General features: G+C 35.8%; 2 protein-coding genes across 2 annotated transcripts; one reads left to right on the forward strand and one right to left on the reverse strand.

The window, feature by feature from the left end:
* Positions 1-2,013: 2,013 nt before the first annotated feature.
* Positions 2,014-4,432, forward strand: LOC117339762 (hydroxysteroid 11-beta-dehydrogenase 1-like protein). The gene is made up of 6 exons (XM_033901477.1): positions 2,014-2,086; positions 2,269-2,399; positions 2,513-2,611; positions 3,015-3,237; positions 3,699-3,836; positions 4,200-4,432. The coding sequence occupies exons 1-6, from the start codon at positions 2,014-2,016 to the stop codon at positions 4,430-4,432; spliced, it is 897 nt and encodes a 298-aa protein (XP_033757368.1).
* Positions 4,433-6,483: 2,051 nt separating this feature from the next.
* Positions 6,484-12,538, reverse strand: LOC117339352. Its single transcript, XM_033900892.1, has 3 exons — positions 12,313-12,538; positions 9,334-9,400; positions 6,484-8,510 (listed from the first exon to the last, which is right to left on the reverse strand). Exons 2-3 carry the CDS (start codon positions 9,381-9,383, stop codon positions 8,066-8,068), a joined length of 495 nt encoding a protein of 164 aa, XP_033756783.1. The 5' UTR covers positions 9,384-9,400; positions 12,313-12,538; the 3' UTR covers positions 6,484-8,065.

Below are 12,538 nucleotides of genomic sequence, written 5' to 3' on the forward strand. Positions count from 1 at the left end.
TGCCGTCGGTGTCTGAAAGGATTACTCACATTATATATGTACATAATATTGAATAATAAATAAGACGCTCCCCTTCTCCCCCCCCCCCCCTCTCTCTCTCTCTCTCTCTCTCTCTCTCTCCTCTCTCTCTCTCTCTCTCTCTCTCTCTCTCTCTCTCTCTCTCTCTCTCTCTCCCTCTCTCTCATGATGTTTCTCCACGTGTGGCTGTATGATAGTGTGAGATAATGTTTTTTAGTATTGTAAATAAGCCATCTTGAATTTTGTAAATATATACAGTTATTTGTAAGGAAACGGCTTTGTATAAGTTTAAAAACTTGTGTCCGATCCAATTGTTTAAAGGCAATAAAATATGTTACATAAGTTGGTCCCAATTCCCGATTCCGGAACTCTATTTTGGGAACGGAACATACTTTTCATTAGTAAATTTCCCGCAATAATTCGGACAAATTTTTCATCTCGCGGAGAGAAAAATGTCGGGGCAAGTCACCCGTGTCGACAGTTGTACAAACTATCGCTTGACACTGTGTGTAGTCATAGCGACCGCTGCCAGGTCATAGCCTCGGGTGTTTACCTGTGTTACAGTGTAGCTCTGTTTTTATAACGGTACATTGCTTTTCTTTACCGAGTCTTTTATTTTAGGTTTTTAACTTACGTAAGAATCATAAAATCATGGACTGGTGGTAAGAACGTGTCTTTTTATTTCAGGTTTTAAACTAATGTAAAAAAAACGCAAAAACACGGCATTTAGTAAGTTGTAAAAACCAGGTCTTCTAATTTACGTAAAAAACGTACATTGTAAATCGGCGGGTCTTTCATCTCAGGGTTTTAACTTACGGTAAATAAAAAAAACAAAAAACGTAAAAATATGGACTATTAATAAGTTGTACATATCGGGTCTTTTATTTCAGGTATTTAACGTTTGTAATTTCTACTCGTTTGTGAACGTCCGGGACGTAACACGTGTGTTGTTTGTAGGTCACATACAAGTGTATGCCTGCTATCTGAGTGCTTGTTCTGGCTGACTTACCCGATTCAGGCACAAATACAAGTACACATATAGTTGAAACGCTTCATAAGGGTCACATTATACAATGCACAACAAAGTGAAGATTATGTTGCGCGGTGCTGCTCAGAAACATCGGTTTGAATAAAACAACTTTCACTTTACATGTTCTTTTAAAAACATTGTTTATTTTTTAGTTTCAATAAAGTAAAACAAAACAATCATATCAGAAACATAAGTATATTTGTTTTAAAAAAGACTGACAATTAGACGTGTTTATGAAAGTAAGTCCCAAATTGTATATAGTAAAGGGAGATAACTCTTACACGACCATTTTTGTTTGACCTGGTAGATGAAACTCGGCAGTCCGGAAAACTCGTAATCCGGACGTTTTTGACTGGGAACGAAGGTGTTCGGATTATCGAGGGTCCACTGTATTCAGAATGATATGAGTAAAGAAAGTAGGTTTGTACATTAGTGTAACAGATAAGAAAATTAATTAAAGATGTAGAATAAAATGTATATTGCTATTCATTATCAAGCCACAGAGCTAGCCAGTTTACCATTGTTTCAGTGCTTTTTAATTACATTTCAAGTTTATTTAAGTACATTCTAAGTTTGTTCATGTCCTTTTCAAGTCGTGCTGTATTATGAAAATCTCAGTTAATTTTCATTGTAGATCTAGTCATTATACTAAAACCTGTTTATTTCTGCTGGGTTCAGTCCTTTACTACTTCCATAATAAATTACTACTGCAAGGGAAGAATTCGTCCCTGGTTATTTGACATCGCGCTGAACCGATGTGGCAGTGCAATATGTTCAACTTTGTTGACTGAAAGGACGGCACAAAGTTGGCTGCTGATGGTGTGAGCAGACATCTCATTGGTTGGTGTTAAACACATTTTCATTGGCTGGGGCTTTTCAACAATTTCACGAACTAGTATTTTATAGGTTCGTATTGAGAGAAACCGTTATTGATTGGTTGGTTGATATTGACAGTGATAGCCAGGATGTGGAACAAAGTGATAGCTGTGTTTGTTGGAGTTATGGCCGGATTCTGGTGGTTTCAGGATTTCGATGAAGGTATACAGCAAAATATTTACCATAAAAAATAAAATAAAAAAAGCTTGGTGTGAATTTTGATTTATTAATCAAGTATAATTTTGACTGTAATGAATCAATGAGCATTCCATTTAGTCATGTACTAATCCAATAAAATCAGAGAATGGTGTCTAAATTAACTTGTCACGTGATATTAATTCAAGGAGTCATCCAGGGTCAGCGCGTGCTTGTGACAGGGGCCTCTACGGGGATAGGTGAACAGCTGGCCTATCACTATGCACGGATGGGAGCCAGTGTCATGGTAACGGCGCGACGCGCACAGAGACTACAAGAGGTGAAATTACCGACAAAAGAAGAATTATATGTATTTCGTCCTTTTTCTAAAATATTGTTTGTACTTTGCTTTAATATATCCGTTTGTTTCTAATTTTGTCTTTGTGTCCAAAGGTGGTGGCGAGATGCAGGGAGCTAGGCAACAAGGACGCCATCTTTGAATACGTCACTGGCGATATGTCCAATATGTCCTTTACAAAACACCTTATACAGGTAAGCATGCTATGTTTATGTTTATGGCAGTGTTTATGTTTACATTTTTAACTTACTGCGGAGATAAACCAGTCATAATGCATGTCGATATGTGCAGTGTGTTTTAGTAGATGTTCATGCTGCTTCCAAATTTTCGCTTCGAAAATTCTGTAATATAATGGGAACTCGCTTGATATTCAATTGCGTTCTATTATACAATATCGTACTTATTTGGTACAACTTGTAGAATCTGATAAGGAACACACGGGTAGAAATTGTAATTCTAACTAAAATTGATATAACGATTGAAAATAGGAACAAAATACGGATTTCCATGGATACCGATTAAACTGTTTTACGGTGTAAGTATGAAAATATATAGTTAATCCGTCCCCTCTTGTAATGTCTAATGCCTGTTTTGTAGGAGTCCACCAAGAAGATGGGAAGGCTGGACTATTTAGTGTTGAATCACATTCTGTCCCCAAATTTCCATTTTTGGAACGGTGACGAAGATGATATGGCCGACTTGGATAACGTTTTTGATGTGAATTTCAAAGCATACGTACATCTGGCATCACATGCGCTCCCAGAGCTGGAGAAGTCCGGTGGTCACGTGGTTGTTTTGTCATCATTTGTAGGCAAGATCAGTGATAATATAGTTTCGCTATCAGCCATTTAACGTGTTTCAAAACTATTCTTATTGGAAATAATACATCTAAATGAAAATCTTAAGGAGAGATACACAATGTAGTTCATACAGAATAGTGTAATTGATTGAGACTGACCCAGGCTTTGATATATCATGGTGTCTGTTTTAAAAGGTATTTGGAAATATGTTTCAATTTTACCTTTGAAAAGCAATATTTCACGCATTTAATTGTTGAGAAATCGATGTTAATTTTCAAGAAATATCTAGTTGAAAATGTTTTCAAAGAAACGAAAAACAATCGGAGAATTCCTTTTTGAAAATAATGAATTTAATCATTTCACCTTTATTTAGCAGTCGGTAACAGCAGCTCAGTGGTTCTAAGAATAAATGTCAGTTAAGTTGATCAGGCTAAAAGTTTACGTTGATAATAGCTTTCCTCATTACTTTATTTTCCCGCAGGCAAATCAACTCTGCCTTTCTCTGTCCTTTACGCCTCTACCAAATGGGCACTGGGTGGATTTTTTAGTGGACTTCGACAAGAGCTACGGATGAAAAACAGCAACGTGTCCATCACAATTTGTATAATAGGATTCATAGGTAACATCCGTCACGTGATCATAAAACATGCGTATATCGCCCCTTACTTTGTAATAAAAGAAATTTATTGTCCGTCATTAGGGAATAATGTACACAAAACAAAAAAACAAAACAAAAACAAAAACGAGAGACCTAAAAAACAAACAACAAATAAACAAACAAAATGTTTAAGGAATACTTCGTCATTGTATTTCATATTCGTCGTCACGAATGTGTTTGCTAAAAGCCTTCTCACCAGATGACTAATAACAATGTTTTAATAATTCCTTCTGAATTTTAAATGGCCATAGATGTTGATGGTACTTTGAACAATACAAAACCAATCCGAACAAAAATAATGTATAGTTTCTGTCTTGATTTCAGCAACGGACAACGCGTTGTTGGCCTTGAGCGAGGTTCAGAATGGACTACCGTTACAACGCATTATTGGATTCGCCGGAAGTCCTTCAGACACCGCCCTCGATATTATCAGAGGAGCAGCCACTCGCCAGAGGGAGCTTTACACCCCTTTCCTCATAACGTATATACCATCATTCATCAATGGAGTGTGTCCAAGCTTCATAGATTACCTCAGTCGAGCTGTTTATAGCGAGTGAACGGCGTGTGTATGCATTCACGTTGGTATGAACGCAAAGAGGCGAAGCGCTTTCAAGAAGTTGTGTTAAAAATCTATCGGAAAAGTGTTCGATGTTAAAACGACAATGTTACTCGGCGTAATAAATTTAACAAATATATCACAAAACTACGACTTTCCCTTTGATACGAAAACAAAACTTGTTTGCAACCTTGTTTGTAAATAGCTGACAATAACATTACAAGTCGGTAGGCCCTACAACAAGGCATATGTTACTGGTGATAAAGCAGAAGGTTTTTGTGGATTCGTTACTCGTCTCCTCGGAACTCCTTTCGACTTTCTCTGTGAAACATTCTTTACCAACATGAACGGAGGTAAATAGTGTTTTAAAACTCATCAATATGTTTATAAAATACTTTTTTTTATTAATATTGACTTGTCTTTCGCTATATCTGAAACCATTTCACTATTTAAAAGAAGTAATCGGCATTTAATGATTATACATTCTACAATTATAGTCGCTTTAATGAGATTGAAATCAAAAGTTATACTCGTTCTAATGAGTATGAAATCTACAGATATAGTCACTTTAATGAGTTTGAAATCTACAGATATAGTTACGTTAATGAGTACGAGATCTAAAGTTATAGTCGCTTTAATGGGTTTGAAATGTACAGTTAAAATCGCTTTAATGGGTTTGAAATGTATAGTTAAAGTCGCTTTAATGAGTATGGAATCTACAGTTAAAGTCGCAGTAATGAGTATGAAACTTACAGTTGTACTCGCTTAAAACATCAGGAAGGTTGTGAGTGAATGTGTGAACGTTTTTATGAATAATATTGATTTCGACCCATTTTATATTTTTACATCATTTTGACACAAATAAGTTTTAAATTAAAAGCTTTAATTCACATTATTTACATACGTGGTCCGTTGGTATTTTCAGATGTTTTGAATATCATGTTGTTGTTTTTTTTCCGTCGCTTTCCATTTGATTTGAGACTCGATGAAGATTTTTTACATTCCTATCTCCTCATGTTACATATTGACTTTGTGAGTACCTCATCTGTTATTAGCTTTACATTTGCAAATTCATTTCAGTTGATCTATTGTTTATGTTGTATTAATATTTATTAATACCTGGTTACGTTTACATGATTTTTGTGAATTTTAAAGTCTGAAAGTATGTTAATGAACATGAAAGTAATTTCCTAAGAAAATCCTTAATATAATGACAATCGGAAAAACAATACAGAAAAATATAATTTATCAATTTTGTTCGTTATTTTTAATACACAGCGATGTATAAGAAAAAAAGGAAACTTAACGGAAAATGATGATTTATTAAGAACATTGTTTCGGCTTGAAGAATTTCTTCAGTTGGTTTTAAATACTAGGAAATTATTTATTCGTGAACATTAAAACGTTTCGTAAGCTAGGAGAATTTTAGATAAAAAGCAGCATTTTTTGACCGTATGTATTGATTGAGTACGTTATTTCACATTAGAAAAAATAGGAGTAGTGCACGTGGACTCTCCTTTTATGACTGTGCGTTAGTAAACGTCAAATAAGATACGGCTGTGTGTTGATAAAGGTTAAATTGATTAATATTGAGATCAAATTTCCATATGTACTTATGTGTTAATGAAGATCAAATTGTTTGTTATTAAGGTATAATTTCCATATGTGTCAGTAAAGGTCAAATTCCATATATGGCTGTGTGTTAGTAAAGGTCAAATTTCCATATATGGCTGTGTGTCAGTTAAGGTAAAATTTCATATATGGCTGTGTGTTGGTGAATGTTAAATATCCATATATGGGAACAAAACAAAGCGCAACGCGTTATTTATGAAAATATTTAAGACATTGGTAAATAAGTTATGGCACCATGTGTATTACTTTATACTGTATCAGAAGGCTGTAGTTTACTTCGAAGTGTTGTAGTTGTGAATTAGAATTGTCCTTCGGTGATGTCATACATGTTGCGGCCTGTTCAGTATTTTTGAAGGTTTATTGAATACAATTTTCTAAAAAATGAAAATGTTGTTGTTATATATTAACACAAAAGACCGATTCGTATGTTCAAAAGTTAATATTTTATTAAATGTCGACTACGTATGACGAGTACAGTAAAACAGTCGTTTGACATTGAGCAGAATGTAGTCCCGTTAATCCGAATTTATTTATTAATAAATTTCACCATCCGACCACCGTGTACTTGATTGTCCTAATATCCAGTGATTACAGTTCATATTTGACGTCTTCAGATCCGATTGTTTAATTATCCGAATACAAGTAATCCGGTTTTACCGGCGAACGCTGTGGTATTTTACGTATCCAACAGTAACCAAACGTCACCTGATTTAAACGAATACCGTCATCGGTACTAAGCTCGCCTAACATTGTATATCACTATACCTCACACTAGAATTAGGGGGCGAGTTAAACATCGGTACTAAGCTCGCCTCACATTGTATATCACTATACCTCACACTAGAACTAGGGGGTGAGTTCATCATCGGTACAAAGCTCACCTCACATTGTATATCACTATACCTCACACTGTATATCACTATACCTCACACTAGAATTAGGGAGGTTAGTTCACCATCGGTGCAAAACTTGTCTCAAATTTTAAATCACTATACCTCACAGTAGAAATTGGCGGTGAGTTCACCATCGGTACAAAGATCACCTCACATTGTATATCACTATACCTCACACTAGAATTAGGGCAGTGAGTTCACCAACTGGAATATAGGCCTATTGCAACCATGTATACTGATATTTTAACAAAAAGAAATATTGTAATACTTAAATGTTAACTAGACATAATTGAAGTAAGTGTTGCATTGTAGAAAACATTGAAATTATTATTATCAAACATATAATATCTAACCCCCACAGCAATCTTCAAACAAAATATTAGAACCCTAGTACAATTATAAAGGAGTTTACGTTTAATTTACATAGTCCAAGCCAAAAAGGTTTAGAAAAAAATATTTTCCCCGAAAAAATATTCATTTCGTCTCCGGATATTAAATGTTAAACCACAAAGTAACATTAGAACCAGGTATTAGAATTCTAGTACAACTGTAAAGGAGTTAGGGATGCCTTTTAACACCTGCACCTAAAACTTAACATTTATAAGACGACGCCAGGGTGACAATATACGCTCCCGCTCTCTTCGAGAGATGAGCTAATGATTGTAGCAGAGAAAAAAACATCATTGGACTATCATTATCATTAACAACACGAGGAAGTGACTGGTAATGTCGAATTCCTGACACAAATTACACAGGCAAATTGTCTTGCGGTCAATTTGACCTGAAAAATAGGGAACTGAAATTGCCCTGAAAATGATCTGAAATCGGATCACTTAAAGAATTTTTTAGGTCAATTTCAGGTCAAATTCAGGTCAATTTCTTGCCATGAATTGACTAATCTGCTCTGCCAATTTGACCTGAAATTGACCCGAATTTGATCTGAATTGACATGAAGACATTTTGCCTGAGTACGTATCTAGTCATATCTGTTCAAAAAAGATATGTATTGTACACGTTTTGCCAAATCAAACAGTTACGTTATGACTTCTTGTTCACAATTTTTCCCTATCCAAGCAGCATGTGACAAATGTATGGGACTTCTCTGGACATTAGTACTGGGAGTATGGGGGAGGGATTGGAGGTGTGGCAGGGACTGGCACGTCGATCAAACAATCCGTATCGGGTCTGGAAGGTGGCGCTGTGGGCTGATTCTGGTAATATGGCCGCGTGTATTGAGGGATGTACTGAATAGTTGTCTCCCCTATTGGCGGACTTGCGCACGCAGCTGCGGGATTGGTACGTCCATTACTCAAGTTTTTGGAATCATATTCCTGAAGTATTCTAAAGAACTCGCCATCTTGGCTCTGGAGAACAACAAGCCCCGGTTCCAACTCATGTGCGTAAATCGGCGTCACAGGAAAACTTTGTTTGGGTACGTCGGCGTTTTGTTTTTCCTCTACCCAGTCACAGCATTTCCAAAGGAACGCCATTAGGATCAGAAACATAGCCAGGCCTATCATAGCAACAAAGAAGTTCTGTACACTGTAGTCCCACCTAAAACAAGAAAAGAAAAAATCATTTTCTTGCCTATGAAAGAAAAATAAAAACTGTAGACACTGACGTGCTAATTTGTTGAAAAAGCAATATTGATCAGTTTTGATTTGTATTGTTTAACGGCCTATTGACAGCTAAGGTCATTTATGGACGAGGCTTATAAAAAATAAATGTATGTTTATTGCTTTGAACTTTCTATAAGCACTTACTGTAAATCATTAAGATTTCGCGAATACTTTATTTCGCGAACTTACCTCTTCAAAAATATTCGCGAATATGTGATTTTGCGAACGCTGATCTAGAAATGACTTTAAATTCGCTTATGATGAACAATTAGAGCAATGGACTTCATAAGGCCCCTATATTGGTATTGATAGTTAGGCCGCCGTCCAAAGGTGCTATTTTCCTAGAAGTCATTTCGAAGGATTTGAAAGTCGCGATGGACTCTCCTCGCATATTAATGCGAAAATAAATTCAACGCGAAATATAAGCAATTAACAGTAATTGCAACCACATTACGGTCACAATCAAACAAAGATACACGAAACATTACAATAATATAAATGGCTAGGCCTAGTCTAAGAAAGAGCAGTGAGAAATGTAGCATTCTTATTTCCTAAATTATCGAATGAAAATCTTAAATATCTGAGAAAGCTGTCGTGAAAATGAAACCATCGTGTTTGATCACGCAAAATCAACACCGAGAACTGTATAGGGGATATAAAGGGTGCCGACATATTCTTTATTGGAGTCTACATCATTTACATGTACTCGCATGTCTACTAATACATTATGGTGACAAACGAAATGCTGACAAACTTACGGTTCGACCCAGAAGGCCTTTTCAGGGTCCATATCCGTGGTGTTATTCATCTGTTTCTCTCCTCGGCCTGGAAAAGGTAAGAAAGATTTTTTTTATTGAAGATTTATTGTAACGTACTGGATGTGTGTGAATTGTTTAGACTTGTAGATATATCTCTATTGTTTATTTTTCTTAAATTAAAAGACATTTTTGATAGATATAGAATCTTAAAATTGTTTTTACTTTTTAAAAGATTTCATGAAACGAGTCTCATTTTTTCTTCTTTTTTCCGAGTCTTGGCAGGGAAATATAGGAACTTCAAAACGAGATGGATCAAAATCTCATATGGAATGAAAACAAAATTAAGTTATTTCTTTTTACAAAAAATCAGAAATACGTTTTGACAGGTTTTAAGGTTAAAATGTGGAGAACTTTTAAGTTTAAGTTTTAATATAAACAATGACGCAACATCATGAATTGTGATTGGCACAAAAAGTGGCTGTCTCTGTTCAATTAAAATTGAACAGAGACAGCCACTTTTTGTGCCAATCACAATTCATGATGTTGCGTCATTGTTTATATTATGACGTCACAATCAATTTCTGACTGGCACAGCCAATGGAAAACGCATAACGGGTATTTTACCTTATGACTTATACAAATTACAGGGACGAATTCATCAAATAACATGCCGATTATATGATAAATTAATATATTTATACAGTATTAAATTTGATGACACATGTGAACATTAACTGTAAACCTGTCTGTCTATAAGTAATTGAAACAGTAAATTGATAAAGAAAAATGCTTAATATAAATATAAGCACTTTTCTGAATATGAATATTCATTTTGCAACGAATGCAATGACCCACTTTGCCCCCTATTTAAGCTCGCAAGGAGTCTTATTATGGTAGGAAACTAAGACTAGAGTGCCCGAAAAAAATCAAAATGGTTTTGCAGGTCATCCCGTAACGTTTTACGGCCAGGTGAATACGTTATCAACGTGCAACATGACAACCCATACAGTTATCACGCTTTGTATTTCTTGAACGAATGATAGGACAACAAAATTATTGCAAGAATTGAATTAGATATGACGTGATATATTGCATCACAATAGATTAATCAATTATATATTATTCTTTTATTATCATTTTATTTATTTATTTATATAAGTGGACGCTTCACTTTCCAGGATATCTGACCCCTGGATCAAGAAACAAACGAACCTAAAATTGTCTTAAGCTTTGATTTAGCCAATTACAGATATCGCCTTTAAAAGTGACGTCAAATGTGTTTGGCTTCGCAAAACATAAGTCTTAATAAAATCGCTTCTTGTTCCCGGAGCCTGGCCTTATTCTTTATGAACAGCCTCCACGCAAATCGATTTAGATATCTTTTTTTTTCTCTCTTTTTTTCGTATTTTGCCAAGGTATTATCGATTTTTTGTTTTTTTCACAGGCGCATGCTTCTGGTTAGTATTAACAGAAAACATATCAGACGCTGCTCATACTATATCGGTTATATATCAGGAATAGGGGCCGATATTTGTTTTCTATTATTAATAACCAAAAGCGGACCCCTGTGGTTTTAATCATGTTTTTTTTGTCTCTGATGTTTTATATGTTTTTAAGGTAATAGTCGAAATGAAATATAATTATGTAGGTGCTTCATTTGATTATATTGTAGCATTTTTCTATTTTCTGTTATACCATCTTCGCTTTAGGAATTTTAATAACCGTCTATCTGTTGACCGTTGGTAATTAGACACGCCGGGATGATAATCCGTGAAGTAATCAATTCATCACGCCCGTGGCAGTAATCGTCTGTCCGGCTCCCGTTCATGTTAATTGCCCCAGAGAGGTATTAATCGCCTCTCATCCCTATTACCCACTACAAATGGCTGGACCTGTCTGGCAGCTCCAGCGATGCCCCATCTATATTACACATGGTCAACATTTACTCGCGGCTAATTGTTTTTCTAAGTGTTATGTACATTGTTATTTACACATTTAAGTCACCGTAGCGGAGGGCTCCGGCACAGGTGCGCACCGCTCCGGCGCTCCTGCACCGCTCCGGCGCTCCTGCACCGCTCCGGCGCTCCTGCACCGCTCCGGCAGGGCTCCGGCGCTCCCGCAGGTTTTGGTATAAAAGCGGTGAAAGCGAGAGCGGGAAGGGAGTTCGAGTTCGAATTTTGCGTGCCTAGGTGTTGTACTTTGTTGGATGTTACTACGTGTTTTGATGAAAGCGAGAGCGGTGTTGCTAGTTATATAATGCTCTGTTAACCGCTGATTTTGCTGAATATGCATAGACGGAAACTTTACAGCGGTGTTGAATTGTGTTTCTCGACGACCCACACTACTTATTTCTAAACTCGGGTATTGTGGCGGGTGTCTGACGCTACCTCGAGGACACCTACCGAGGGCTGCGGGACTTTGATTATAGTTCCCCGGTTATTTCGCTACAATATCATAATAAATCAATATAACTTCTTTTTAAATATTGCTTAAAATCGTCATTAACTACCGGTATGTTGCACATAAATATACATATCCGTTGTGTCTAGTTTAAGTCTCCTTTGATAAAGTAAATGTATGATTATGTCTTAACACTTTTGTATCCAGTTCATGGTGTCTAAACATATACTCTATGTATACTTTTGTTCTGTCTCCTGATAATATATGTAAGGCAGGCATGGAGGACAAGGTAATACACAGCTGTGCTTAAAAACCGATACAAAAGACAGGCCTAATGATTTGAAACAAAGGGTGATCATGTTCATAGTATATATATTTCTAGGTTCTGTACAACACAAAGACAATAATACATTCAATATGTTCTTTGTGTCTGTGATAAAACTTATTTCTTGAAAAAATGAAACGATATCGAAGTGTTGTATACATATTGTAAAATAAACTTACCTTTATATTTCTGATCAGAAAATTAAATTAAGTTACAGTATTACTGATAGGTAATTCTACAGATAAACAACTCACCTGTAGGTGTTGATCCGTACAATACTCCTCACATAGGTTATAAACAGACTGTTTTCTAAGTCATCTTCGAAGATCACCAACTTGTATAAAAATGACAAGTTATTGGACGAATTAGATAGCTATACAGCTGATGTTATTCATACCCAAACAGGTAAATGAAGGATAAGCCAAACTATATCTATGTTTTATGCTCTCTCTGACGCTTTGAATGAACAAGTGTACACGC

This window comes from Pecten maximus, chromosome 12 (genome assembly GCF_902652985.1).
Source record: "Pecten maximus chromosome 12, xPecMax1.1, whole genome shotgun sequence".
Classification (NCBI taxonomy): domain Eukaryota; kingdom Metazoa; phylum Mollusca; class Bivalvia; order Pectinida; family Pectinidae; genus Pecten; species Pecten maximus.

What these genes read in the sequence shown, in the direction of transcription:
- LOC117339762 (XM_033901477.1), top strand. Translation starts at nt 2,014, where the DNA reads ATGTGGAACAAAGTGATAGCTGTGTTTGTTGGAGTTATGGCCGGATTC. An exon ending in GTTTCAGGATTTCGATGAAG is followed by an intron (nt 2,087 to 2,268) that starts GTATACAGCAAA and finishes TATTAATTCAAG; the next exon opens with GAGTCATCCAGGGTCAGCGC. An exon ending in ATCATTTGTAGGCAAGATCA is followed by an intron (nt 3,238 to 3,698) that starts GTGATAATATAG and finishes ATTTTCCCGCAG; the next exon opens with GCAAATCAACTCTGCCTTTC.
- LOC117339352 (XM_033900892.1), bottom strand. Translation starts at nt 9,383, where the DNA reads ATGAATAACACCACGGATATGGACCCTGAAAAGGCCTTCTGGGTCGAA. An exon ending in AAGGCCTTCTGGGTCGAACC is followed by an intron (nt 8,511 to 9,333) that starts GTAAGTTTGTCA and finishes TTCTTGTTTTAG; the next exon opens with GTGGGACTACAGTGTACAGA.